The sequence below is a fragment of the Micropterus salmoides genome, unplaced genomic scaffold (assembly GCF_014851395.1).
Source record: "Micropterus salmoides isolate LMB-PRFRI ecotype aquatic unplaced genomic scaffold, ASM1485139v1 Ms_hic_scaffold_5, whole genome shotgun sequence".
Taxonomy (NCBI): Eukaryota; Metazoa; Chordata; class Actinopteri; order Centrarchiformes; family Centrarchidae; genus Micropterus; species Micropterus salmoides.
The window spans coordinates 21,812,377-21,839,096 of NW_024044237.1; the positions used below are offsets into that span (position 1 = coordinate 21,812,377).

At 42.5% G+C, this 26,720-nt stretch overlaps 2 protein-coding genes and 2 non-coding genes across 6 annotated transcripts in view; 2 read left to right on the top strand and 2 right to left on the bottom strand.

Annotated features, from left to right (window-relative positions):
- Positions 1-7,271: 7,271 nt before the first annotated feature.
- Positions 7,272-7,344, bottom strand: trnaf-gaa. The gene has a single exon. It is a non-coding gene; the product is annotated as a tRNA-Phe (tRNA).
- A 327-nt stretch (positions 7,345-7,671) lies between these two features.
- On the top strand, positions 7,672-10,285 carry LOC119889176 (heparan-sulfate 6-O-sulfotransferase 2-like). The gene is given in 3 exon segments (XM_038700084.1): positions 7,672-8,492; positions 9,408-9,652; positions 9,655-10,285. Coding segments are annotated over 3 exon segments (1,401 nt in total). The 5' UTR covers positions 7,672-7,917; the 3' UTR covers positions 10,236-10,285.
- Positions 10,286-12,242: 1,957 nt separating this feature from the next.
- The window catches only part of mbnl3 (muscleblind-like splicing regulator 3), a 30,085-nt gene continuing 15,607 nt past the window's right edge, over positions 12,243-26,720 (top strand). Inside the window, exons 1-4 of one of the 3 annotated variants that reach the window (XM_038700139.1) lie at positions 12,244-12,517; positions 18,881-18,966; positions 19,128-19,901; positions 25,472-25,636. In XM_038700139.1, the coding sequence (XP_038556067.1) occupies positions 19,728-19,901; positions 25,472-25,636 (339 nt within the window). In that variant the 5' untranslated portion in view covers positions 12,244-12,517; positions 18,881-18,966; positions 19,128-19,727. Of the gene's footprint in view, positions 12,518-18,880; positions 19,902-25,471; positions 25,637-26,720 lie in introns of all 3 variants that reach the window. The other 2 variants (XM_038700140.1, XM_038700141.1) reach the window with 2 other exon arrangements.
- trnac-aca lies at positions 25,971-26,042 on the bottom strand. The gene has a single exon. It is a non-coding gene; the product is annotated as a tRNA-Cys (tRNA).

The window sequence follows — 26,720 nt, forward strand, 5'->3', positions numbered from 1 at the left end:
CCATTGTACAGGTCAAGGTCCAGCTTAACTTGCGAAGTTGATGCTTCCTCTGCAGACTGCTTTACTCTCGAGTGTCACGTGACCAGAGTGTAATTGCAGCCTTTGCAATTAGAAAATCTTGTTTTATCATATCGGGATATTATCACAAATGCAATTAATCGTTCAGCCCTACTTCCATGTATGGTTTAGAAGATAACATTAAATGGATGTTTTTATTTTATATAATTGATATAATAGACCCTGACCGATAAGTTGTGTATGTCAGCTGATAAGTAACAAGAAACTTGAGTATAGAAATGCCAAAGATGTGTCAGGTAATTTAGAAAGGGTTAAATATAGTCTGTCCTTTAAGAGAGCACTTACTTTTACACTGTAAAATCTTTTTCAATGTTGTCTCTTCATAGTAAAAAATGATCTTCCAATACTTCGTTAAAAGATTTTTTAAATCTCAAATATTGAAATTGGTACTGGCCTCCAAAATCCAGCATTAGTCAGACTATATTATAATGACATGATGTTTGAGCCAGGCCAACATCACTTAGATGAAACTGTCATCCCAGTTTGCCCTGCCTCGTGCAAGCACCCATGACCTCACAGTGACACCACAACTTAGCCCCAGTTTGTGCCTCTTAAGTATTTATTACATTTGATAGTAAGGATCTATTTTTCTGAATGATAAAAAAAAAAATAAAAAAAAATAAAAAAATCCTCAAAGATTCCTGAAGATATATTCAGTCGCTGCATGATCAAAAAGATTTAGTTGTGACTTTATTCTGAGTTGGAGATATTCTGACAGCGACGATAAAAGAACTACAAGTGTCAACAAACTGTTGGCAAAATAGCTGCAAAGCTTCGATTACGGCATAAATGATTATATTAATTATTATATTAATTATTATAACACCAATACAATAGATTCAGCTAATTTAAAAGGATCTATACACCGTGTGTTTGTATCAAGCTCCAAATACATAACACAACAAAATAAGCCAAATTAAGCTATTTTGTCTTGAAATAATCAATGTATAATAATAAGTAACACTGCAAAATCAGAATAATGGGAGGTTTTGCTGTTCTCTACATATTGAATATTGTTTCATATGTATGGTTTGAAGAGTCTTAAAGGATTGTGGAAGTGTTGTTAAACAGGGAATTTATTTTTTCGGGAAAAACTGAGGCTTCGCTCTTGTGACTCCATTGTAACAATGTGCACTCACTGGGACTAAGCTCAGCACTGTGTTGGGACAAAAAGGGATTTTACAGAAGACAAAAGGAAACACTCATCAGAATAGCTGAAGCAGATGTATTCAGTGATCTAATAGCCACAGTGTTATCAGATGCTACTGCTTATCCCTGTCATTTGACCTCAAGCAACCAGATGGTGTTTTTCCTGCAGTCTGTTTAGAATATATTTAATATGCATGGTTGTTTACATTTCATCTGGAGTCTGACATTTTGCACAGTTGTGTCCTCATCAGGGAGAATATAGTTTTGTCGACTGTGAATATTCAGATGTAGCACAGAGGCGCTTTTATTGTGAAGCATGTGGTGAAGTGAAACTGAGCCACCGTGTACGAGAAACAGGCTCACTATGTGAGCATGACCTGAACGTTTCATTGTGTAACGGAAAAATCACTGCTGGCCTTCTCTGCTCTTGTGACGATTGTTATTATGATGCTGTTTGTCTGGACACTGCCACTCTCAGGGCGTTAATGAAGCAGTCAAATCTCCTCTACTTCTCTCCTTAGAGTATAATTTGGAGGTAAACCATCAAGGATCTGTGATGGTTTTTTAGATTTATGTGGAGCCCAAAAGGGTCAGTGAAGAGGAAAGAAGTTACTAACTTTGCTGAGTTTTTAAAAAAACAAAAAAGTGATTCAAAGTTGTTTCTAAACTTCTTTCCTGTTATCATTGACCCGAGTGGTTGTAATGAAACACAGACAGCGGAGCAAGAAATCTGAAGTAAAGAGAGATGAGCCAATAATGTCACCTGAAATTAATTGTAATATATAAAATGTATTTTGTATTATAACTGCCAGTGGTCTTCACCTCTTATCTCTTATACCTGTTTGTGCTTATTCACATTCATGTTTATTGCATTTGTGTTGTTGAATAAAAAGCTTCTCGTTATGAAAGAATGTTTCAGTTTAATACTTAAAACGTGCATCCTTTTAGAAAATTAACATGTCTGAATCATAAAAAAAGACTAAGGTAATAAAAACGGTTCATTATGTAAGGTCTTTATACACCACTGAAAACATAGTTAGGGATATTATATTGCACTTCTGTCAGTAGATCCTCCTAAATCAGAATCAGTTTTATTGCCAGGTATGTGTACACATACAAGGAATTTGCTCACGATGTGCTTACTTATACAATAATACCATAACACAATAATAAAATAATAATAAAATAAAATCAGACACAAACTACAGAATAGACAACACTAATATACACACGATGAACAAAACAATATAGACATATTGACAAATAGTGCAGTGATCAGAGTGCAAGAGAACTATTCTCATTATGTACATATTGAAGGTGGATATGACATACAGGTACACATACACATACATGCATACATGTACACATGTACACAGTGTGATGGAGCATAGTGCAAAGGATGCTGGAAAAAATAAAGACCTATGATCGTATGACCTGAGGTAGGTGTATTGGTATGCAGAATATACAATATGACATAGTATGAACAGCACTGAAATAGAAAATGGTGAATAATAATAATAAGTGGAAACCAGTAAACAGGTGGCTGATTAGAGACAGACTTACTGGGTTATTGCACAGGGATTGTTCCTGACACCGTGAGTCAGAAATCAGCTGTTCATCAGAGTGATGGCTTGTGGGAAGAAACTGCTTCTGTGTCTGTTGGTTTTGGTGTACAGTGCTCTGTAGTGCCTACCAGAGGGGAAGCGCTTGAACAGGTTGTGTCCGGGGTGAGATGGATCTGCAGTGATGTTTCCTGCCTGTTTCCTGACTCTGCAAATGTATAAGTCCTGAATGGAGGGCAGGTTGGCACTGATTATTTTTTCTGCAGTCCTGACTGTACGTTGTAGTCTGTCCTTGTCCTTTTTGGTGGCAGATCCAAACCAGGCAGTGATGGAGGTGCAGATGAATGATGGCTGTGTAAAAGTGGATCAGCAGCTCCTTAGGCAGGTTGAGCTTCCTGAGCTGACGCAGGAAGTACATCCTCTGCTGGGCCTTCTTGATTATGGTGTCAGTGTTGGGCTCCCACTTCAGGTCCTGGGATATATTGGAACCCAGAAACCTGAAGGATACCACAGTAGACACAGGGCTGTTGAGTATGGTGAAGGGGGGCAGAGTGGGGGGGGGGGCTCCTTCTGAAGTCCATAGTCATTTCTACAGTTTTGAGCGTGTTAAGCTCCAGGTTGTTCTGGCCGCACCAGAGAGCCAGCTGATCAACCTCCCGTCTGTAGGCCGACTCATCACCGTCCTGGATGAGGCCGTTGACCATTGTGTCGTCAGCGAACTTCAGGAGTTTGACAGATGGGCCTCTTGAGGTGCAGTCGTTGGTGTAGAGGGAAGAGCAGTGGGGAGAGCACACTGCCCTCGGGGGCGTCGGTGCTGATAGTCCGGTGCTGGATGTGATGTTTCCCAGCCTCACCTGCTGACTCCTGTCAGTCAGGAAGTCTGTGATCCACTGACAGGTGGAGGCTGGCACAGTGAGCTGTGTGAGTTTGGTACTGAGGATGTCCGGGATGATGGTGTTGAACGCCGAGCTGAAGTCCACAAACAGGATCCTTGCATATGTCCCTGGAGAGTTGAGGTGTTGCAGGATGTGATGCAGACCCAAGGTGACAGCATCATCCACTGACTTGTTAGCCCTGTAGGCAAACTGCAGGGTGTCCAGCAGGGGGCCAGTAATGTCCTTCAGGTCCTTCAGTCTTTCAAAGGACTTCATGACTACAGATGTCAGGGCGATGGGCCTGTAGTCATTTAGTCCAGAGATGGAGGATTTTTTTGGGACCGGGATGACTGTGGAGCGTTTGAAGCAGGAGGGAACTTCACACAGCTCCAGTGATTTGTTGAAGATCTGAGTGAAGATGGGGGCCAGCTGGTCTGGTCTTTCTTTAAAGAAACCTGGTTTAGATCCCTCCCTCCCACATAATTTTAGACCAATTTCAAAACCGCCTTTTATTGGTCTGGCTCATCCTAGCCCAGTCTCGAGAGTTGGCGGTTTGAAATTGAGATGTCGTTCTGGCTCATCTGCTGCGTTTAGGGCTGAGGCTCAACGCAAAGAAGAGTGTGCTGGCGCCCACCCAACGGACTACGTTCCTAGGGGTAGTATGGGATTCGACAACGATGCAGGCACAATTGTCTCCGGCACATGTCGACATCATATTGGCTGCCGTGAAAGGGGTGAAGTTAGGCCACGCCATCACTATAAAACACTTTCAACGAGTGTTGGGTCTCCTGGCGGCTGTGTCCAGCATAATACCATCTGGATTGCTGCACATGAGACCCCTGCAGTGTTGGCTAAGGACCAAGGGTTTTTCCCCGAGGGGAAATCCTTTCCGTCTGATTTGGGTTACGCGCAAGTGTCTTCGTTCCCTATCAGTTTGGAAGGAAACTTGGTTCCTGTCCCAGGGGCCCGTGCTGGGAGGGTCTTGTCGCCGGCTGGTCATTTTGACAGACGCCTCCCTCACGGGCTAGGGCGCGGTCATGGGCGGCCGCTTTGCAAGGGATCCTGGCAGGTGCATCAGTCCGAGTGGCATATCAACTGTCTCAAGATGTTGGCGGTGTTCCAGGCTCTAAGGAGTTTCCTGCCCGATCTCCAAGGCCATCATGTCCTGGTTCGTTCCGACAACACAGCGGTGGTGGCCTATCTGAATCACCAGGGCGGTCTGAGCTCGCGCCCTCTGTACAGACTGGCGCGTCAGATCGTCCTGTGGTCCCAGCAGTTACTATCGCTCAGGGCGATGTATCTCCCGGGGATGCAGAATCAGGGAGCAGACCTGCTGTCGAGGCAGGGGGCTGAGGCCCGGGGAATGGAGACTTCACCCCGAAGTAGTGGAGCTCTTGAGAGTTCGGCCCCATAGACGTGGATCTGTTTGCGTCTCAAGAGACTACGCACTGCCCGCTATGGTTTTCTCTCGTTCCTCCAGCCCCGTTGGGTCTGGACGCCATGGTACATTCGTGGCCGAGGCTACGTCTGTACAATACAAAATGTCGGCCTACTGCTCGTAGCCCTGTTCTGGCCAACCCGGGTGTGGTTCTCGGACATCATGTTGCTCCTGGACGGCCCGCCATGGCAGGTCCCTCTGAGGGAGAGACCTGCTGTCCCAGGCGCAGGGCCGGGTTCTTCACGCTTGCCCCGCCGTATGGCAACTGTGGGTCTGGCCCCTGAGGGGGCACAGTACCTAGAGGCGGGTCTAACAGCCGGAGCAGTCGAGACCCTCCTCAGCTCCAGGGCCCCGTCCACACGGATCCTCCGTGGTGCCCGGAGGATGAGACCTGTGACTCGGTCCAAGGTTCCCACTCGGGATCTGGCGGTGGTTCTTGGGGCGTTGGCTGAGGCTCCCTTCGAACCCCTGGAGTCAGCTGAGGCTAAGCACTTGACCCTCAAGATGGCCTTTCTTCTTGCTATCACCTCTCTGAGGAGGGTGGGGGATCTCCAAGCGCTTTCGGTTTCCCCGCAAAGCCTGGAGTTTGCCCCGGGGAATATTAGGGCTATCCTGCACCCTCGTCCAGGATACATCCCTAAAGTACCTTCTTGTGCGGCAGGGTCCACAGTGCTGCAGGCATTTCATCCTCCACCTCATGTGACGGCGGAGGACGGGAGACTCCATCTGCTCTGCCCTGTCAGAGCACTGAGTATTTACACTCTGAGGTCCTCCCGTTGGAGGAAGGCTGACCAGCTGCTAGTGTATTTTGGGTCCCCCAGGTCTGTGCTCCCTGCACCCAAACATACTATTAGCAACTGGATTGTTCAGACTATTTCCCTGGCCTATCAGGTGCGCGGTTTGCCTTCACCTGTGGCTGTGAGGGCTCATTCTACCAGAGGGATAGCGGCCTCTCGAGCCCTCCTTTCCGGTGCCTCTTTGCAGGATGTTTGTGTAGCAGCTGGCTGGGCCACTCCGCACACATTCATTCGGTTTACAGTCTTGACTTTCCTTCGGCACCTGGCACTCGTGCACTCTCCTCTTAGTCGTGCCACTTTATTACACACTGGGGCAGGCGGGGTTTTCGGCACGGTTTAGTGGGTATCTCGTTCTCATAGTGTCGTAACCGACGCAGTTCGAGTCCACCTCCCCGTGTTTTTCCTGTGAGTTCCCTTTCGCGATCCGCGCAGATGAGATTAAATCCCGGTAGGTGAAGTGCGCTGTCCAGGATGCACTCGGTGAGCCAGGATTTGGTGAAACAGAGGGCAGCAGATCTGCAGAAGTCCAAGTTAGTTCTGTTGAGGAGCAGCAGTTCGTCCATTTTGTTGGCCAGAGAGCGGACATTCGCCAGGTGGATTGAAGGGAGTGCAGTGCGAAATCCCTGCTGTCTCAGTTTAACCAGCGCACCTGCACGTTTTCCCCTGCGCCATTCCCGAAAGGATCCCAAACAGCTGCCACTCCTCCAACTAATAACTTTGGGATAGTTCCAGGGTCAATAAAGAGCGGTGGAATAGTATGAGCAGGTGAAAGTCCAATGTTTAAGAGCTCTTCTCTGGTAAAAGTTACCAGAGAGGGACAGCAGAAAACAGCATTAATTAACAAAAACACAAAAAGCACTACGTAGCGTAATCCCGGGGCGGCCATCTGCGGCGCCATCTTAGCTAGCCTAGCCTAGCCTGCTAAATATTACACACTGGACCTTTAATTTACTGGTACATGTTTTGCTTTGGCGGCATTACTAGTATTACCTGGGAAAGGGTGTGTAGTAGAAAAATTGTGCTACGTTTTCTATTAATTTTATAATGTAATTAATTCAACTGTTCTAACACACAGGACAAACTTTATATATATATATATATAATGTATGTATGATGGCGAAGGTATTGTCCGTCCTAGTCTGCCTCCGATTGGCTTAACCTGATATTCTTACCCTTTGCCTAAACACTCTGAACCCAACCAACCAGTAGCAAATCGGAGGCAGATTAGGGCGGTTCTGGCCTTCGCCATCCTTGGATAAGAAAACAGACCAGTAGAAAGACATAAGTCTGCCCACAACATGATCAATGCGCCAATTAATTCATCTACCGAGGACTGAAGGTGTATGAGCCAAATTTGTTGAACATATCAAAATGCCGAAACCCGGGATCGAACCAGGGACCTTTAGATCTTCAGTCTAACGCTCTCCCAACTGAGCTATTTCGGCGATGAACATAAATTATGGTGCATGCCAACTTTAGACACACTAATTGGACAGCCGTTATTACCTTATAGATAATTAACAAGAACATGAGGCGTGAAAAGACCCTCGGCGGGCCGTTCATAGCTTAATCTTAAGTCTCCATGGCTCCGGAGGGACGTTCCACCGGTTCCACCACGTTCCACATGGTGACGTCATTTTCACACCCATGCTGAACGCAGAGGCTGCTGGGAAGAAAGGTCAAGAATCGATGGCCGCGGAAGGCACGGATTTACTGCAGCAAGAAAGGCTCTCGCTTTGTAGTACAAACTAATACTACTACCAAACACTTAACTAATCTGAGATGGCACCTGTACTCTGTACGCTGCCGACAACACATTAAACATTACAATGAGCTATTGTATTGTTTGTTTCTCTGAGACTCAGTCAACACTATAGGCTAGCCTTCGTTAGCTGACTAGCAGCTGCATTGTTGTTGTTTTGGCTTCATTCGGCAGCCATATAAACAATATTCTCCGAGGTTCCCCAGCGGAGGCAGGGGTCCGGACTGAGTGATGTTTTTCTGTCCGTCCCGGGAAGATGGATGAGAAGTCCAACAGCAGCCACCACCGGCTCGTGATCGTCCTGCTCATGGTGGTACTCTTTGGCGTCATTATGATCCAGTATGTGTGCCCGAGCAGGTCTGAGTGCCAGATGCTACACCAGCTGGGATCCTGGTTTAAGGACGGCAGTGCAACTGGTCCCCGGAGCCGTGGGAACGAAATCCAAGGCGGCCTCCAAAAAGATCCGTACATTGCAGAAGACGGCGCTCTGGTTCGCTTTGTCCCTCGCTTCAACTTCACCAAAGCCGATTTAAATCGTGTCGTGGACTTCAACATCAAAGGGGATGATGTTATAGTTTTTCTGCACATTCAAAAAACGGGTGGCACGACGTTTGGTCGACACCTGGTGCGGAATATTCAGCTGGAGAGGCCCTGCGAGTGTCACGCAGGTCAAAAGAAATGCACCTGTTTCCGACCAGGTAAAAAGGAAACCTGGCTCTTTTCCCGTTTCTCCACCGGCTGGAGCTGCGGGCTTCATGCGGACTGGACCGAGCTGACCAGCTGCGTCCCGTCCCGCATGGACTCACGCGAAGTTCCCGATAACCTGCCCAGGTTGGTGAAGGAGGATGCTTGGGATGGGAGTCCTACAGTTACCATGCTGTCATCATACATTACTCATGAAAACGAATATAGAAATGTGCAGTATACTGCAAAATAGTCTTATGCAGTACATCACAAAATCATCATTACTGATGCTAAATAATACAGATGTAATATAGGTGACAGCTGTTAACATGCATATTTAATGGAACAGTTTAATTTGACCTATTTGAAGCTGTTATATAGCTGTTTATTTGATCATTTAATGTATTTTCATCTTGAGTGTGACCCTTGGGGAAATCAGAATCAGTTTTATTGCCAGGTATGTGTACACATACGAGGAATTTGACTCAGGATTGTACACTGCTCACGATGTGTTTATACAATAACATAATTAGACGCAGGCTACAGTATAGAGAACACAAATATTTGAATTGTTCCTGACGCTGTTCATCAGAGTCAGCTGTGCATCAGAGTGATGGCTTGTGGGAAGAAACTGTTCCTGTGTCTGTTGGTTTTGACATACAGTGCTCTGTAGCGCCTACTAGAGTGGAGGAGCTTGAACAGGTTGTGTCTGGGGTGAGATGATGAAAAAAGATATTTTTTTCTGCAGTCCTGACTGTCCGTTGTAGTCTGTCCTTGTCCTTTTTGATCCTCCTGAAGTCCGTGGTCATTTCTACAGTTTTGAGTTTGGGTGGGTGGGGGGGGGGGGGGGTTCATTATGATACAACTGAATATAAATGACTTTCTTGTATTTAACTTCTCTGCCTAGCCTACCAAGTGCTTTTTGCCAAACTAATCCAACCAATCTATTTCCAAGCTTTATGATGGGTGTTTTGTCATTTTCTAATGTTCTATACAACAAAAACTCACTTAAATCATTAAAAAAATAATCAACAAATCTTATGTGCTTTTTTTTCTCTCCAGTAGGAACTATTATTATATAACCATCTTGAGAGACCCAGTATCACGCTACCTGAGCGAGTGGCGGCATGTGCAACGTGGTGCTACATGGAAGGCCTCCTTACACGTGTGTGATGGACGTTCACCGACCCTGTCTGAGCTGCCGAGCTGCTACTCGGGAGACGACTGGTCAGGTTGCTCCCTGCAGGAGTTCATGGACTGCCCCTTCAACCTGGCCAACAACCGACAGACCCGCATGCTGGCTGATCTCAGCTGGTGGGTTGCTACAATGTCTCCGCCATGAGTGAGGAAGAGCGCTGGGCAGTACTCCTTGAGAGCGCCAAACGTAACCTACTCGGCATGGCCTTCTTTGGGCTGACCGAGTACCAGCGTAAAACCCAGTATCTGTTTGAGCGTAGCTTCAATTTGGAGTTCATCGCACCTTTCACACAGCTCAATGGCACACGCGCCTCCACTGTTGAAGTACCCTCTGAGACACAACACAGAATCCTTGAGTTGAACCGATGGGACGTGGAGCTGTATGAGTACGCCCGTGACCTTTTCTTGCAGCGTTTCCAGGTGGCGAGGCAGCAGGAGCGCAGGCAGGCCAGGGAGAGGCGGCAGCAGGAGAGGAGGCGACTCCGTGGAAGGCTCATAACAAAGCAAGGGAGGCAGCTGAAGCCCACAGAAACACCCCGTCAGCCTGACAGACACTCTGTGGTAACTGAGGAGCAGCAGAGGGGGAAGGCTGACGGAGACAGTATGGAGTCACAAGTGCTACTCCCAGAATGGTGGGATCTGGATGAGAACGGCACCATGGAGGATTACATGGACAATGTTGAACAGTGGTAGTGATGGGAACAAGCAGTAGGGCGTCTTAATATAAGTGTTCCATGTTCTGCCTTGTTGTTGTTAATTAATCCAAGTTAGTTTCAGTGAATGCCTTCTACTAAATTATATTATTTTCTCACCATGAACCGTTTTAAATGACACATTTATTTATTGATACTGATTGTATTCTTTGCCACAACTGACATTCATAAAATATAAATTTTCTTGATAGAAAGAAAGGTGTAGGTATGTGCGATCCTATATCTTCGATCACACAGGCCTTGTATACTGTTCTCCTGACTTTTAAACACATCTGATCTCTTGTTATGTAGCTTGGAATGAGGGGATATTTATTTTTTCTTTGTTAAAAAAAACAATGTAATACCTGTTTCTATAAATAATATGCTACTGTTTGTGATTCACAATCTACATGTTTGCCAAATTGTTGTCTTTGTTGTCTGAAATGTGTACATTTGAAAAATGTACCTGTGCTTTCAAGTGTCTTTTGATCAACCGAAAAGGAGAATGGAATTTTCATAGATACCTCAATGTTGTAAAATTACTGAATGTCTCCCAAGTCTCATTTTTATATAAAAAATATTTTACATTCACTTAACTATTGTTGTATTCGGAGATATCTTTATGTGTCTGATCTCCTTTTATCTGATCCTTTTTATACACAGTCTAGGGTCTGATCATGAGCACAAAAGACTGCACTTGCAAACCTCTGAAACACCAGCAGAGTGCGCTAAAGTAATTTTAATGAAATCAAAACTTCCTAAGTGGAGATACTGCGGTGATTGTTGGCATCACGGCTTATTCTTAAATTTGGTTGGATAGGATTTGAGCCATGTTTCAGTGTGATCCTCAGAGGCTTTTTTAATAGAGCGATTAGCTGTGACAGCTGCTCCTAAATTTTTAAGGAATATTCAGCAATACACTGATAATGAAAAAAGACTATGAAGAATGCTAAAAGGAAGGATTGCTATATTTATCAGTACAGTTGGGGGGTGAGAACGGAGTATACACAGCTAAATGTCTATATACTGAAATATATAAACTCAGTTTTAGTTTTGATTTAAACTGAGAAAACTAAGAAAAATCTGACTCCTTTAATGTTTGCCTCTGTCAAATGAAAAACTAGAAATAATGAAACCGCCCCAAAAATCTGAAACCCTATCATATTTAGCAGGCCTGTAGATGATGTTCTCACCTCACAGAAAAGATAAAATATTAATCGGCTATATTATTATTGGAATAAAAGATTTTTAGCCAAACAAATGTGAAAAGGTGTGTGCGCTTGATATGCGTCTTAAGTACATTTTATTGTGAAAAACCACAAGACGACCGGAAAACCGGTAGAAAAAGCACCTTGGTAGCATCAGGTGGGATAGCTGAAGAGCGCCCTCCTACCTACATGCTTTGTCTGTCACCTAAGAAGTAAAATCATGTAATATACCGATTTTATACATGTTAAACGGTTAAAAGAGTTGAATACGTGAATATATCACCTTAAGTGTTTCACAAATTGGGTTTGGAAATCTCGTAGTAACGTTGGGCGGACGTTACGTTTAAATTTTCACCGTTAGTTTATGTTAGCCTGCTATCTTATTACTTTAAATAAAGTTAAACCCAGTTAGCCTTTAAATTAAATCCTTAAAATTACAGCACGCATATTGGGTTATGGAAGGGTTTTTTTTGGGGCTAACCTTTATCTGACCAGGTTGACAAATATCTTCCTATCAGCCTTCAACAGCTCTAATAGGTACTCAGGTGTGTCTTAATCCGCCTTGTATGTGTCTAACTGTATACACACATCTAGCGTATTGGCTATACCTACCTGCGACGTGTTTATGGCAGCCTACCTTGATACCTGCTGTGCTTGATTCGTGACTTTGATTCCCCTAATGATGTTATCTAATAAACGAAAGCAAAAACACACACCCACAGAGACACACACACACACACACTCTCTCTCTCTCTCAACTCCTCCCTCGCCATTTTTTGCCCACCCTTTTTCCAAATCTGTTATTTTCCTGTGTTTTCGGGCAGTGTTGCAGACGAGCAAATTTAGTTGCAGCCAACATTTCAGCTACCAAACCCCGCTTCTTTCTTTCACCTAACACGTTTTGTTGTACTTGCTGCGGTTTTAATATTTCTAGTTAGCCGCAACGCGCTTTCCCCCCTTATTTCACTTCTAGGGCGCGTCTTATTTTGGAAAAATAACCATCAAAATAAACATTTTAACCGACGTTTATTTAGGGGAAGACAATTCAGTCTGCATCCGATTGGACCATAAACAGGTAAGAGGATGAGCACGTCTGGCGCAGTTGAGTTTGCAGCAATATTATTGCTACCTTGTTTTATATTTAATCCATGTTGCAGTCATTTATAATGCCACTTCCACTCTGCCTGTTGCATGGAAGTTCAAAGCTGCATTTGTTATTGTACATGCGGGCATAACTGCGGTATTACACAAAGGCAGTAATAACACTTACATTTAACACGCTTTCGGCAGGTCTGCTGAGAGCTGCTCTGTGTGGAGACAAATAATGGTGTAACCCGCGGTCATGTGTTAGCATGGGAGCTGCACAAAGCTTTGGCTGAATGTAATATGCAGGATCATTATTGGATGTCTTTGGAGTGCCAGTGTATCAAGTACAAGTTGTTTTTTGTGTGTGTGAAGAGCAAGTGAAGAGCACAAAAAATAATCAATGTTGAAATGACTTCCAGAGTCTCTCTGTTTACTGTAATATTGTGTTAAATTCCATTAAAGCTGGTGGAAGTGAAGAGCACCTGCATGTTGCTTCCTGCTCAACTGGCCTATATCTGCAGGATTTTGCAGCCAGCCTCCAAGCATACAGTGCAAGGAGGTCCAGTCTTGTCCTTGTTTACCCTTAGGGGTCAAACACTGAAGCCAGCATGGTATACTGTACGCACTTCCTGTGAATGTATTGCCGTAATCTTTGCTCATTTGACAATATAACCAGTCAAGACAAGTTCACACTCCCTCCAGGCTGTGGACTCCAGTCTAGCTAGTTTTTCTTTACCTAATATAAACACTGATAAACTGACTAACACATGGGCGCTCAGCCACATTTACCACATAACCTGTTTTCATTATCCTTTCACACACACACACACATTAACACTGTCCAAGATGCTCCATGTTTTATGGTACAAATAAAACCATTCACCTAGAATACAGCAGCAGTAACACATCAAAAAATGTTATGCTGACAACACATTGTTGGTTCAACTAGAATATCTACAGTTTTTTCCACACGGTGAACTTTAATTATCTCACTACAGGGATGTGAAACTCCTAGCTCATAACTAGTATTATAGAGAAGTAAAATCAAAGCTCCAGGAGCTAGTAAACAAAATTAAAACTTTATGTGCAGCAGGAGGCAAACTAACCTGCATTGTTCCAAGTATTTCACACTTTATGAAGGCTATGTTGTTTTGTTTGATGTGATAGGCTTGTTGTATGTTTGCTTGAAAGTGAACGGTGGTGCTTTAATGAGCTGAAAGGATTACTGATACTTAACCTAATTACTTTGCTCCCTCCCTCCAAGCTGCTGGCTTTCACTCTCAGTTTGATTTATGGATCTTCCACCTTGTGCTTTCTAATCAGTCACCTGGTCATTGATGTTATCCTGTTTTTGCACTTGCCCTTGTCACTGCTCTCTCAGAACTGTTGTCCGTTTACTGGACTGTAACACACACGCATCGTGCAGTTGGGGATCAGAGTTATGTTTTCATTGCTGCAGTATTTGTTACCTCTAAAAATGGAGTTCACTGAACTTTTTGGAATGGGGAAACTACATTTTTTTTTAAAAACGTCCCACAGGAAACGCTCAGATACTCGTGTGAATATGGGCCAAAGTGTTTTTTCCCAATGTATAAACACTCTAAAACACTTTACTCTCCCATTTTACATATTCACCCAATATCAAAAAAGCAGCACACTTACATTTTATTCAGAAGGCGTAGCCTTTTCTAGTTTTATAACTCTTTTGATGTCTCTGTCAACCTGTTCTGTTTGCCTATGATGCATTACATTCCCATCTTATATATTTACACTATGCTCTTAATCTAGAGCAATTCACATTTCCAGTTCATTATAGTGATCAGAGTTCCCCTGAATCTTCACCCCTTTTCAACAGCTGAAACTTCAGTGATTGTATTTCGACTGCCACTGCAGCTATTTTTAGTATGTACTTTCAAATATTCCAACTGCAAATTTTCAGCAATGAGTACACATGAATTTTCCTCCAAAAAATTTGGCTTTTCTAGTTTTATAATTATTTAGTTCTCTCTGTCAACCTGCAGTACAAGCCAATAACACAGTCCAATTTAAAACATTTAACTAAATCTTAATTAACCCAAAGTGATTCATAATAAAGTATAACCAATAGATAATAGATCAAGTTTAAATTTCTATGACTTTTAAGTTAAGGATATTTAACTCTTCAGCACGTCAGTTGATTCCTCAACCTCACCCAGCCCAGACACTGAGACTGACACTTTAACTTCATTTATTGTTTAATCTTAATCTGAAAATTGTAACTTCTTTCATTGCTTCAGTTGCTACTTCTTTACGTACAGTAATTGTATTTTGACTTATGGTATTTCAGTGCATCTTTACAGCAGTGAGCACACTTGAATTTTATTCAGAAAATGTAGTTTTATACTTTTGTTGTCTCTGTCAACCTGATGGATTAGCCCATAACACTTTACATTCTCATTTATTGCACCACAATTTTTTTCAGGTGGATCTTTAACTCAGCTACAATTTCTAATCCACCAAAATTGCCACTGGCAAGAAATTAAAGTGACACACTTTAAACATTCTCCTGCCTATACCATGATTATGCAAAACAAATGTGCAAAGAGAAAAATATAAAAGCAGAAATAATAACAAGGGGTTTATTATTATAAGTATTATGTGTCACCCTGCCTTTCGCAGAATACATGCCTGGCACTTTACATTTTTGGTGGTATAAGGCTATCTATTAGTGTGAGCAGATAAAGTCTGTCGAGGTAGCACCCAGCCTACACACCAGCCATAATGCAGACGTCAGAGCTCCGGTGAAGGTTACACTGCCGGTAGCCCTTTGGTGCACTGTGTTTGATGAGGGACGCAGTGCGCTGGAGTCAACAGCAGCCACCTCCGTATACTTCCACCCCATCCTGTTCCACCTACATGTTGACCCCCATCTACTGACTGCTGGAGCCCCTCTTCTCACTGCAGACACCTGGAGGACAGGCAGCAGCATAATGACTGTTATAACTAGGGCGCTCTATATTTATTCACCATGCCGCATCTCTGCAAATGACTGTTTATGCTGCATTGTAAAGGTCAGACAAGTTCACTAGGCCAAGATTATTTCTGTACAAAATGTACAATTTATTACAGTTTTCTTATAACTATATGGGAAGAGAGTTTTGTCGAACATTTTAAGTACATACATGTATTATAGCTGAAAGTATTAGTCATTTTAAGATTTAACTATTTAGATAATTCATTTTATCAGATTTCAGCTTCTCAAAGGTTAGGATTTACTGCTTTTCTTTGTCATATGATATTAAATTTAATATCTCTTGGTTGGACAAAACAAGCAATTTGAAGATGTCACCGTGGGCTGAAAAATTATTGTGTATTCTTTCAAACAATAAAGAAAATAAACAGAATATTATTCAATAATGAAAACAAATCATTAGTTGTACCCATATCATGTAATATAAAGTTAAATTACACGTTTTGTTTATTTACAATCCAAGCAGCATAGCTAAATCATATTTCTATGCTGTCTTATATATGTTTTATTTTTACTTACGACTTGTAACCCATTTTTCAATGTTGTGAGGGACAACACTGGGATGTGTGGGCTGAAAATGCACAATAATGCAGCCACAAGCATGTAGTATCAAGCCCTTATCTTTTGAATAGAGCACTTTATCAATGATACAACAGAACTTGAACTTCTTCCTCTCTCTTTTTTTCTCGCTCAAGTCCTTTTGCTACATCTGCCTCATCATTATTTGCTCCTTGATCTGTTTGTTATGCCCGTGTATCTCCTGGCCTCCTCTTGTTTATTCTCTCGGTAGAATTGTGCAATATTGCAGCTTGGCAACAGATGTTTCATTCCAAACTGACGGATCTTTATTTCTAAAGAGTGATATCTTTTTTAAAACATTGCTCAGGATGTAAAACATCAAATAAATGCAAGTAGACATTATTTTGCTAAACACAGACAATTCATCCGCCTGTTGTTTTTGTATGTTTTGGCTAAAAATAATTGTTGGGTTTCTTACAAGTTTGTGACATAGTTGAAGACAGTGAATTTTATAAAGATGGCAATGTACTGTTGAATTTACCCTGGTGATTGTATCGGTCTGTTGCTGTTGGTAAATTAGTCATTCAGTAATCTGCAGATTAGTCCCATGGCGTGCTTACACAGTGCAGTCAATCAAATCTCTAGTGCTAGTTGTGTGGCTTTATGGATGGCAATGTCAATCTGTCGGCCTGTCAGTCCACTTTGGTCCAGATTGAAACAGCTCAACAACTGTTGGATGGATTTCTATGAGATATTTTACAGGCTCCCCATGTTCCCCAGAGGATGAACCCTCTGACTTTCATGCTCCCCTCACTTTTAGAGTCATCACCAGGTCAAAATTATAATTTGTCCAGTACTTTGGTTTATAATCAGATATCTGCAAAGAAATGACATTTCCATCAACCGCAGTTGTACTTTGTGTTTAGTGCTAATAGCAAATGTTACAATGCTAACACGCTACATAGTTAGCCTAAAGCTGCATAAGTAGAGCCTCACAGAGCTGTTTCTCTAAAGGCCCTGAAATCTTCCGTAAAGGCCCTGATAGAGGCCAAGGGCAATGCTTACAAGGAAAGCTGGGTTAAACAGTTGGTGAAATTCTCAGGGTGGTAAAACTCCTGGAAAGTAGAGTCACCGCAGCATATAATCGTGAAAGGTCATTACTGTGTGGTACAGGGTGCAATATAAACTAGAACGGCATTGGAGGAGAGCCAGTATTGCTGCATATCTTTCCAGGAACGGTTGTAATGGCAACTGTGCGCCATTTGGTGCCTGGTGTGGTGAGAGTGAGGAGAGGAAGTGAGGAGTGTTGCTGAGGAGCATTTTGATCATGCGGGTTGCATATTGCTGAGCTGCATCGTGAGGGTGTGCGTAAGCAAGGGCACTTGACACTGATGTGGACCTGAATGCAGGACAGGCAAAGCTGCAGGAGGAGTGCTTGTCTTGTCCCCCTGAGAAAAATTTCTATCGATCTGTAGGTAGGCTGGGAGGAGGAGGTGGAGGAGGCACAGACAAGCATAATGGTTAAGCAAGCAAAGCAATTGCTGTACCTGCTCATCATTCATTCCTGCCTCTTTTTTTGGCTGAGATGTGTCTTTGTTCTTGTGTTTGAAGGTGGGTGTATCAGTTCAGTACCCACCTCCCCCTTATCCCTCCTTCTCACACTCCACTGCGGTGTTCTCCTTCTGGGCTGTCTATCTGCATGCTCCCATACACACACACATACACTCGTTCCCTCATACTCTCCCCCCCGTCGGTTCCTCAGTCTGTGTCTGCCGACATCAGACGCAGGGACTGATAATATCTGCTCTAAACCCCTCTCCTCCTCCTATTTTTTGTACGCTATTGTTTATTCACTTTGTGCATTAATGCACTAGAATGTCCTTATTTTTTATACAGGATAGCCTCCCTTTCTGCAGTTTGGACTTTGCCTTCTTCTGGGAAGCTAAATTGTAGTTTCTCCTCGTTGTCTATCTTTATTGAGCCACCTCACTGATTGTTATCTGTATTCAGTTGGTGTCCGGACACGTCACTCTGCTCGTTGAGAATGAGCTGCACACCACGTTGCATGCACCCTCCTTGCATCACATTGCAGTATATTCTACTGTTTGAATAAGACTAAACTTACTCCTCCACGTCTGGGACAAGGCACAGCCGTTTGGAGTCGGCTCAGAGTTGTTGTACAGTTTGAAAATTAGCATGTGGCTCAGCCATGACTGTGCTGTACCAGTGAAAAAAAGCCTGGGAGGAACAAGGACAGGCTCTGTGCAGGGAGGAGCTGCTGTGGAAACTGCCCTGTCATTGGTTAGTGATGTGCTCTGTGTGCCTGCAAAAGTCTGTCTGATTGGCTGGAGCCTTGCATTGAGCACAGCAGCTGCAGTTGTGTAGAACTGCCCCCCTCTCTTTTTTGCCCTGTCCCTCCTTTTTCTACTTCTTCCCTTCACATTAATAACTGTCTAGGAATCATCGTTGTCGATCACACGTGCCAGCCTGTGCGATTCCAAGGACAGTATATTGCAGCTTCATATCAAGTTAGTCAATTACTTTCTGCTCCTTGGGGAGTTGAAGTGACGTCTCTGTCCTGCCTGCCATATCCCATCCGCCCTCACCCACCTCTCTCTCTCTGTCTCTCTCTCTCTCATATCACTTAATCAAGACATAGCTTGCCCTTTCCTGTTCACTGCTGCCTCCTTGGGCTCTTTCCCTGCTACCCTCCTGCCTCGTGGTCCTCATCACCTTCCGCTTAAACAAGCTCTACACAAGGTTGTGGCTTTATATTTGGTTTTGTTAATGCTTTGAATTAATGTTTGCCTTTCTCTTTTTAAGGTCTGCTGCAAGACAACAAGCAAGGGCATGCAAAAGAAACGTCAGTGAGGAGAATGACAACAGAAGACCAGATAACAGCAAAGGAGGTATGAGAAAGAGACTGAAATAAGAGGAGGTAGTAGAACTCCAAAGTGCCTACTGCGAGGGGTTGTCTGCTGCTGTTGAGCTGCTGTCTGACTCTGTTGGATGAGAGCAGGACGGGGCAGTGTGTTTGGCCTTGAATTGAGGCTATATTTTATCCTGACAGCCACAGAGTCATCCATCCCACGTTGCTGAGCTGCAGTCCCCACATACTCTGAGCTGAGCCGCCACCTCGTCTCATCAGTGCAAGGACACCAAGGTTCTCCTTTTTTGTTGTTTTACTGAAATCTTCTTTTTCAAACTCTTCAAACATAACTAGCACTACAGTGACTGCCCCAGCTTTGGCCATGTTGACGTGAATGTAACATATGGTGGGTGCCAGTTTATCCAGGTGAAGGCACAGACGCTCTGCAACATATCCAAGCATGCCAGAGTGATGTCCTCAGAGTAGTTTCTCTTTGTTTTGTTTTTTATTCTTCGAGACAGAGCTGGCCTCTGCTCCCATTCAACCCCCTCTATCTCACCCCAGCGAAACTTCAGCTGCCACTTTTCCCAGGAAGAACTAATAAACAACCCCCTTAAAATACGCCAACCAAAAGGACTCGCTGCCTATTTGAGCTGAGGACAGACAGAAAATATTTTTGCTTCTGTTTCCTCTGTGTTGTGCTGGGGATTTTTATTGTTGCCTCACTATTAGTCACCCTTGCTCTCAGACAGTTTTCCACCCATCTGCCCACACGCTGCTCAGTGCTCGTGAGCGAGTCTGATGGCTGTTAGCATGTCCATGGGACGGGACACCAAATGGCTGACCCTGGAAGTGTGTCGTGAGTTTCAGAGAGGCACCTGCTCGCGGTCTGATGCTGAGTGCAAGTTTGCCCACCCCTCCCGGAGCTGCCATGTGGAGAATGGCCGAGTCATCGCCTGCTTTGACTCACTCAAGGTAACAATGCAAATATTAGACACATCAATCTTTGCCTACATTTCATTTTTTAGACACATGCATAGTGATCTATGTCAGATTAGATTTGATTAGATGGCTCAGCATTGTATTGAACACAGATACACACAAGCCAGAGTTTCCTGTTGTAGCAGAGGTGGTCTTTGTTTCAGGTGAGGTGGCCCACCTTATGCGGCCACAACCACTTTTAGAAAGCAAAACATTAACCTTTGGGGGAATGTTTCATATTATGCCATAAATTTAATGAGTTTAAATCATTTAGGTTGTTGTCTACTAACTGAATTGTTCAACAGAGAAGATGCGTCATGATGAATTTCCTGGAAATCTTGCAAACTATTTCAGTCAGTCAGTCAGTTGATCCACCCTACGTAGATTTTTTAAAGCTTTTTTTTTATTATTTTTATTTTTAGAATTTTTCAAATTTAATCTCTTTTTTTTTTTACTGAAAATTGCATAAACATTGCGCTTGATTTTGGCATAATGGAGTCTAGAGTCATCAATTTCAACTAAGGGTGGGTGATATGGATCACATCAAATTACAGTATAGGTAACTTTATTTTGTGAATTAAAATTTACTGTATATATATAATGATATAGTACTGTACATTTAAAACTTATAGATAATGCATCTAGATGTGAATGCCATATACAGTGACACCTGTACAAGCCAAGGTACTTATTTTATTTTAAAAGGTATTTTTGGATAGCATACTGTTGGAAGACAGACAGAAAAGGGAGAGAGAGAGAGACAGACCACTAGGCCCCCGTAATTCCAAGGCAAGGTACTTTGTTACATCGATAAAAAAATTGTGTAAATCCCATATAAAAGTACTCACTGATTTGCAACATTGACTGCAATGATTTAATACAACCAGATATATTACATATATATATGGGGATAGTTACCGCTGTATAAGTGGTATTGAAAAGTCTCTGACAGATTTTATCTTATGATATATGTAAGAAATAACACTCAATATGCATTCATTTAGAACTGAAATCAAACACCTACGTCATAGATGTCTGTTTATCGTGTCTTGTTACTAGAAATTAATCCACACCTACCAGCCATTCACAGTTTTATTGCTGTCGTCATTTTACCCTACCCTAATTTAAACCAGGCAAACTGAAATAATTCTCTATACCTAAACACATGTAGATATGTAGAACATTGTCAGAGCAATATCTTCAAGATATTTATTGTTTCCATTTGGCCTGGAGTAATTTCTCGTAAAGCCACTTTGCCGACAGCCTGTCCATCCATCAGTGATGTGGGCTTGTCGGTCGTGCTACAACATCACTGCAGCTGCTCTCCTGACTCTCGTCTTCCCTCCTCCACCACAGAACCACAACACTAGCTCTACTCATACACAGTCTGAGAAGTGACGACGCTTTACTGTACTGAAGAGCAGCGACTTTTCAATGGCCACTTGCGTTAAAATCGAGAATAGACTGTTGCTGTGTTGGCGTGTGGATACATGTGTGTTTGTGAAAGGTTTTGCTCGACCAGCTTTCATGCAGGGAAAAACTGAGACCCAGACAAGGGGCTTTCTGTCTGAGTGCAGCTGCTGTCTCCTCGTTTATTGAGTTAGAATTTATTATTCAGCCATTTTTCTGTGTTGTCCTCCAGAGCAGGGAGGGAGAGGGAGAGAAGCGAGAGAAACAGAGAGGGGGGGCCTAGCAACAGCACAGGAGTGTGTACCCATTGGATAGTTTGATCTTCCTGAGTGGCACGGCTGTTTTTAGCACAGGGCAACAGCCTGGCTCTGTACTGGTTGCATTGATGGAAGAAAGAGGCGAGCTTCTTTGTACCAAAGACAGTGAACAAGCATTAAAGGCCACGTTTGGTTGTTTGAAGCCCCGGGGTCATGTTGTTGGTTTGAGAAAGAACTGAAGTTGTTGACAGTTGAAGGTCAAAGCAGCTTTCTTTATCAGGAGCTGCAGCAGGGCTTTAGTACCTGAACAGTATGTCAACAACCACCTCTGTACAACAGTGTTTCTATCCTCATTGTTGTTCAGGATTATACTCAGATGACAGCCGTTGTTTTTGGTCGACTGACTAGAAAAAACAAAGAAGCACCTCGCTCTGTCCCCAACAGAGCCGCTCCACAGCATCACTCCTTCCTCCTGCTCTCCGCCCACCCCTCCCTTCTTTGTTAATTTTATGGATTTATCTGCTAATGGCCTCCCTCCTCACCGTCCCCCCCATATCTGGCATCTTTAGCCTGGTCCGAGCCGACCGCTGTCATTCCCTGTTGCTCCTCCATTAGCTGTGTCTGGTTGGTCTGAACCTGCTGCAGGGGAGGGGGGGGGGGGAGCTCACTGCCTAGTTCTTTTTACCTTGTTAACTGGAGTGCTGCTGTCATCTCCAGTGATTACATACTGTAGATTCAACAGCAGTGTCACCTCTGGATGACATCATGGTAGGGCCGCAACTAACAATTATTTTCATTATCAATAAATTTGCTGAATACTTCAATCAATCAATTCATTCTTTGGTCTATAACACAACAGAAAATGTTCAGCACAAGTTCTCAGAGCCAACGAAGACTTCTTATAAAATGCCTCTTTTGTCGAAACACAAATTCTGAACCCCAAGATACTCACTTTCATCATATAAGACAAGACTGGAACCAGCACATGTTAGCAGCTCTGTGAGGCTGTCCTTCAATGCAGCGTGTTAGCATGCTAACATTTGCTAATTAGAATTAAACACAAAGTACTGAGGCTGATTAGAGTAGCATTAGTTTTGCAGGTTTTTGATCATAAACCAAACTATCAAACAGACTGATTTTGATCTGAGGATGGTGCAAGATAAAGGTGAAGGGATCTTCCCCTGGGGACCATGAGCGTCTGTACAATATTTCATCTTAATCCATCCAACAACTGCTAAGATATTTCAGTCTGAACCCTATCCCTAGAGCCATGCTTTTAGCATGGCTAAAAATGTCTCAAACAATAAATCAATTATCAAAATTGTTTCCAATAAATGTTCTGTAAATCAAGTAATTGCTTAATCCACGTATTGTTTCAGCTGTACATCTTTGTCACATATGAGAAAGAGCTTAAACTTGAGAATGGTTAAAAACATCAAGTTTGTTTCATATTATAATGGGATATTATGCAAATGTACAAACGTGTCTAACAGTTGATCCTATTTGTTGATGTCCCATCTCTCTCTTCTCTCTGAATGCATCGATAGCACACTACTGTACTTACAGGGACTTTCTCTGTGTTGCGTAGTGTGTTACCATGGCTACCAAAAGGAGATTCCTGACCTGATACTCTCCTCAACACAACTTTTCACTGGCCTCTGTCTCTACACCAGATTTATTAGCTTCTATAAAGGTTTTGTTCAGTGCTCATGCTGCTAGAACACAAAATTCAGACAGTAGTATGGTCCACGTTTTGTTTTGTTTTTTGGAGCACACAATGCATAAAGTACATCATTAATAGGTACTTTTCTTTCCCTCTGAGTTTGAGCTTGCTTGTGGGCTTATGGGACTCACTCCTCATTACGGACTCATCCCTAAACACACAGCTCGCTGATGCAAAGCTTGCTCGCCTCTACAGTGTAGGCGAGGGTGTTTGTGTAAGCCTGTGTACCATCCTGACCATCATTCAGGCTGCTGTATGTCTGCCTGTATGCTTTTTGTCATGTGTGTGTATCCCTTGTGGATGCTGGTATAGGAGACACTGCGGTTTCTCCCTGTCCTATGTAGTCCTCCTGCTGCCAAACCCCTTTTTATGTGTCCCCATCTCAGCGTGACATCGTCCATCATCGTCAAAGTCTCTGCACCATGACGTCAGTTTGTCTTCACAGATTTGTATTTTCCGTTGCTTCAGTGCTCATGATCACCTAATGAGAGCTGGTTTGTGTGGGTGGGTTTTGATGACAGAGCATGTGGCTGACATTAGTGTGGGTAGTTTAGCAGGTTAACAGCTCATCTGCAGGGGCAGACAGCTGCTGTCGCCCCAGGTGTTTAATGGAGACTGCAGTTTTACCTCTGAGTATGTGTTGACCTGCAGTGTTCCTGCAGCACCATCTTCACCTTCCCCGCAGACTCTGGCAGGGAGGAAGGACACAGCTTCAATGACATTCTAGGGGCAAAATGAATTGCTTTTAGATAAATGGCTCAAAATCTGATTTAGGGTTTGTCAAGAAGCCAAAAATCCAAAAATGACAAGTAAAAATGAGCATAAAGAATTACTCGTTGTTGTTTTATACAACCATTTATTTTTGTTTCATTCACATTTATTACAAAGGGCATCTACCTTGCTGAAAAACACAAGTACACAGCTGTATATATACAAGCTGTCTGCCGTCATTGTTTAAGCCTGCATGTGTTGAATGAAGCTTTGCATACAGGACAAATAAAAAAGCGTTGACTATGAACATAAGCCCAACGTCAGAATACTGGCTGCTTAGAGAAACATGAGCTGCATTCATCAATGAATAGTCATGAATAGTTTTCTGTTTATTAGATTAGCGTGTTTAACAAAGTCATGTTAAAACACATGTTTTTAATAATTAATGGTAGTGGGATACATTTTTCCAATAGAAAAGTAAAACACTTAAACCTCATGTCAGCAAACTGTTCTGACCTCCTGGAGGTGAGGAGTAATAAAGATCAATAATTACAGACTAGTTTTCCAAAACTGATATGTATAATATATAAAGTTCAGTGGTGGAGTACTCAAATACTGTATTTAAGTACAGATTTAGTACTTTATACTTTTTACTCCACTAGCAAGTTACTTTAAATTTTAAGATTTTATATACAAAGTATGTCATGAGCTTCAAAATTTGTATATGTATATATACATAACAGTATGTCAAATGAACTCCACCTTGATTAGTTACAACCTAACAATCTTATATAATATATAATTGTGTAACACTCACAGGGACCATTTTCTGTACCCGATAATGACCAGGTAGAGATACAGAACGTACAAGGTGGTGAGAGTCGAGCATATGTTTTCACTCCCCAGTTTTTTCTCTTGTCAGCCAAGTTTATTTGACTTCAGCTTAGTGTCTGTGGAAAAATACAAAGCTGGCTCAAATATTCAACAAGCATTTCACATTGCTTGAAGAAATGAATTGTTAACTGAAATGAAAAGTATAGTTTGAGTGTAGCTCAAGGGCCAAGTCATTTGCTTGTAGAAACAAGAAACATGATTATTGTTGATTCCAACATTGCATACTTTTAATGATGAACTTTTTTAGAAAGCGGTTGCGCTTTTCTCATGAATTATACAATCCGCAGTCTACTGGGACTTCATTAGTACTTTATTTCACCAGAATTTACCTTACACAGTTCTGCTCTGTAAAAATGTATGATTCTTGATGTTTAGTTTAACAAATTGTGCTTGATTACATAGTTGAGTTAAACCAAACTTAGATCAGTGGCTGTAATAAGGTGAGCGTTTTATCTTTGGTGTCGGAGAGTTACAGGTCTTTAGCGCCTCAATCACATTATTAAAAGTCACTGCAAAGTGCCACCCTGTCTGCCTGCTCTCATCTTTCCTGCCTCCTCTCTCCTCCTCAGGGGCGCTGCACACGTGAGAACTGTAAATACCTGCACCCACCTCCACACCTAAAAACCCAGCTGGAGATTAATGGGAGGAACAACCTGATCCAGCAGAAGGCCACGGCAGCCATGTTGGCTCAACAAATGCAGTTTATGCTGCCCGGAACACAGTTGCAGCCCATAGTGAGCAACTACAATTACAACTTTTTGTAATGAATGCAGTGTGTTAATTAATTAATTAATTAATCAAAATGAACAATTAATGTCCATTTACAGTGAGAATTATATACAAAAATTCCTTGCAAATATAACCTAACTGGGGTTTTTCCCACTTGAGAAGCATATTCCGAATGTGCTGTATACATGTCCAAAGAATGGTCTTAAAACCCGAATAATATCAGCTTATCCCACATGTCTTAATCGGAAAATGCTATATTCAAAATAAGCTCTTATGCTGATTACATGACTTATTATATTTCTTAATATGACTTAAACACGAGACTGTAAAGAGAAGAGTTGACCCTGACATGATTTGAACACACAACCTTCTGATTTGTAGTCAGACGCACTACCATTGCACCACAGAGTCAGTTTGTGCTGTGGTTTTAAAACCTCATTATGTATTTTGAAACTTTTGTCAAAAGACAAATCATGTAAAAACTGATAAATGTTTATAGATTGTATATATAGGTGTAAAAGTTCATTTTCCAGCCATAATTTTGAGGTTCAGTGTGAAATATTTAGGAGGATCTATTGACAGAAATGCAATATAATATCATAACCATGTTTTCAGTGGTGTATAAAGACTTTACATAATCAACCGGTATGTTTTAATACCTTAGAATGAGCCATCTACATTCACTGCGGGTCCCCTTACATGGAAGTCACCATCTTTGTTCTACATGTTTCTACAGTAGAACAAACTGCTCTAAAGAGCGTGTTTCGTCACTATGTTGAATACTTATGAACAAGAAGGAGAATTAGTAGTAGTAGTAGTAGTCATCTGGTTTGTTAGAAGTAGGAAGAGGAGGGAACTTTGGACAAATGAAGGACCACACATATTATTCAGCACAAGAGCCGACAGAGCGTGTAGCCACTGTAGCTTCTCCTCTGCACTAGCAAAGTGAGTGAGTGAGCAGTGAGTGAGTCGTTGGTTGCAATTCGCAGCCCTCATCATTAGATACCACTAAAACTTAAACACTGAACCTTTGTGAAGCTTTCATATATTGTAGATTCATTACAAATAAAGTAAAATATGTCACGTCTA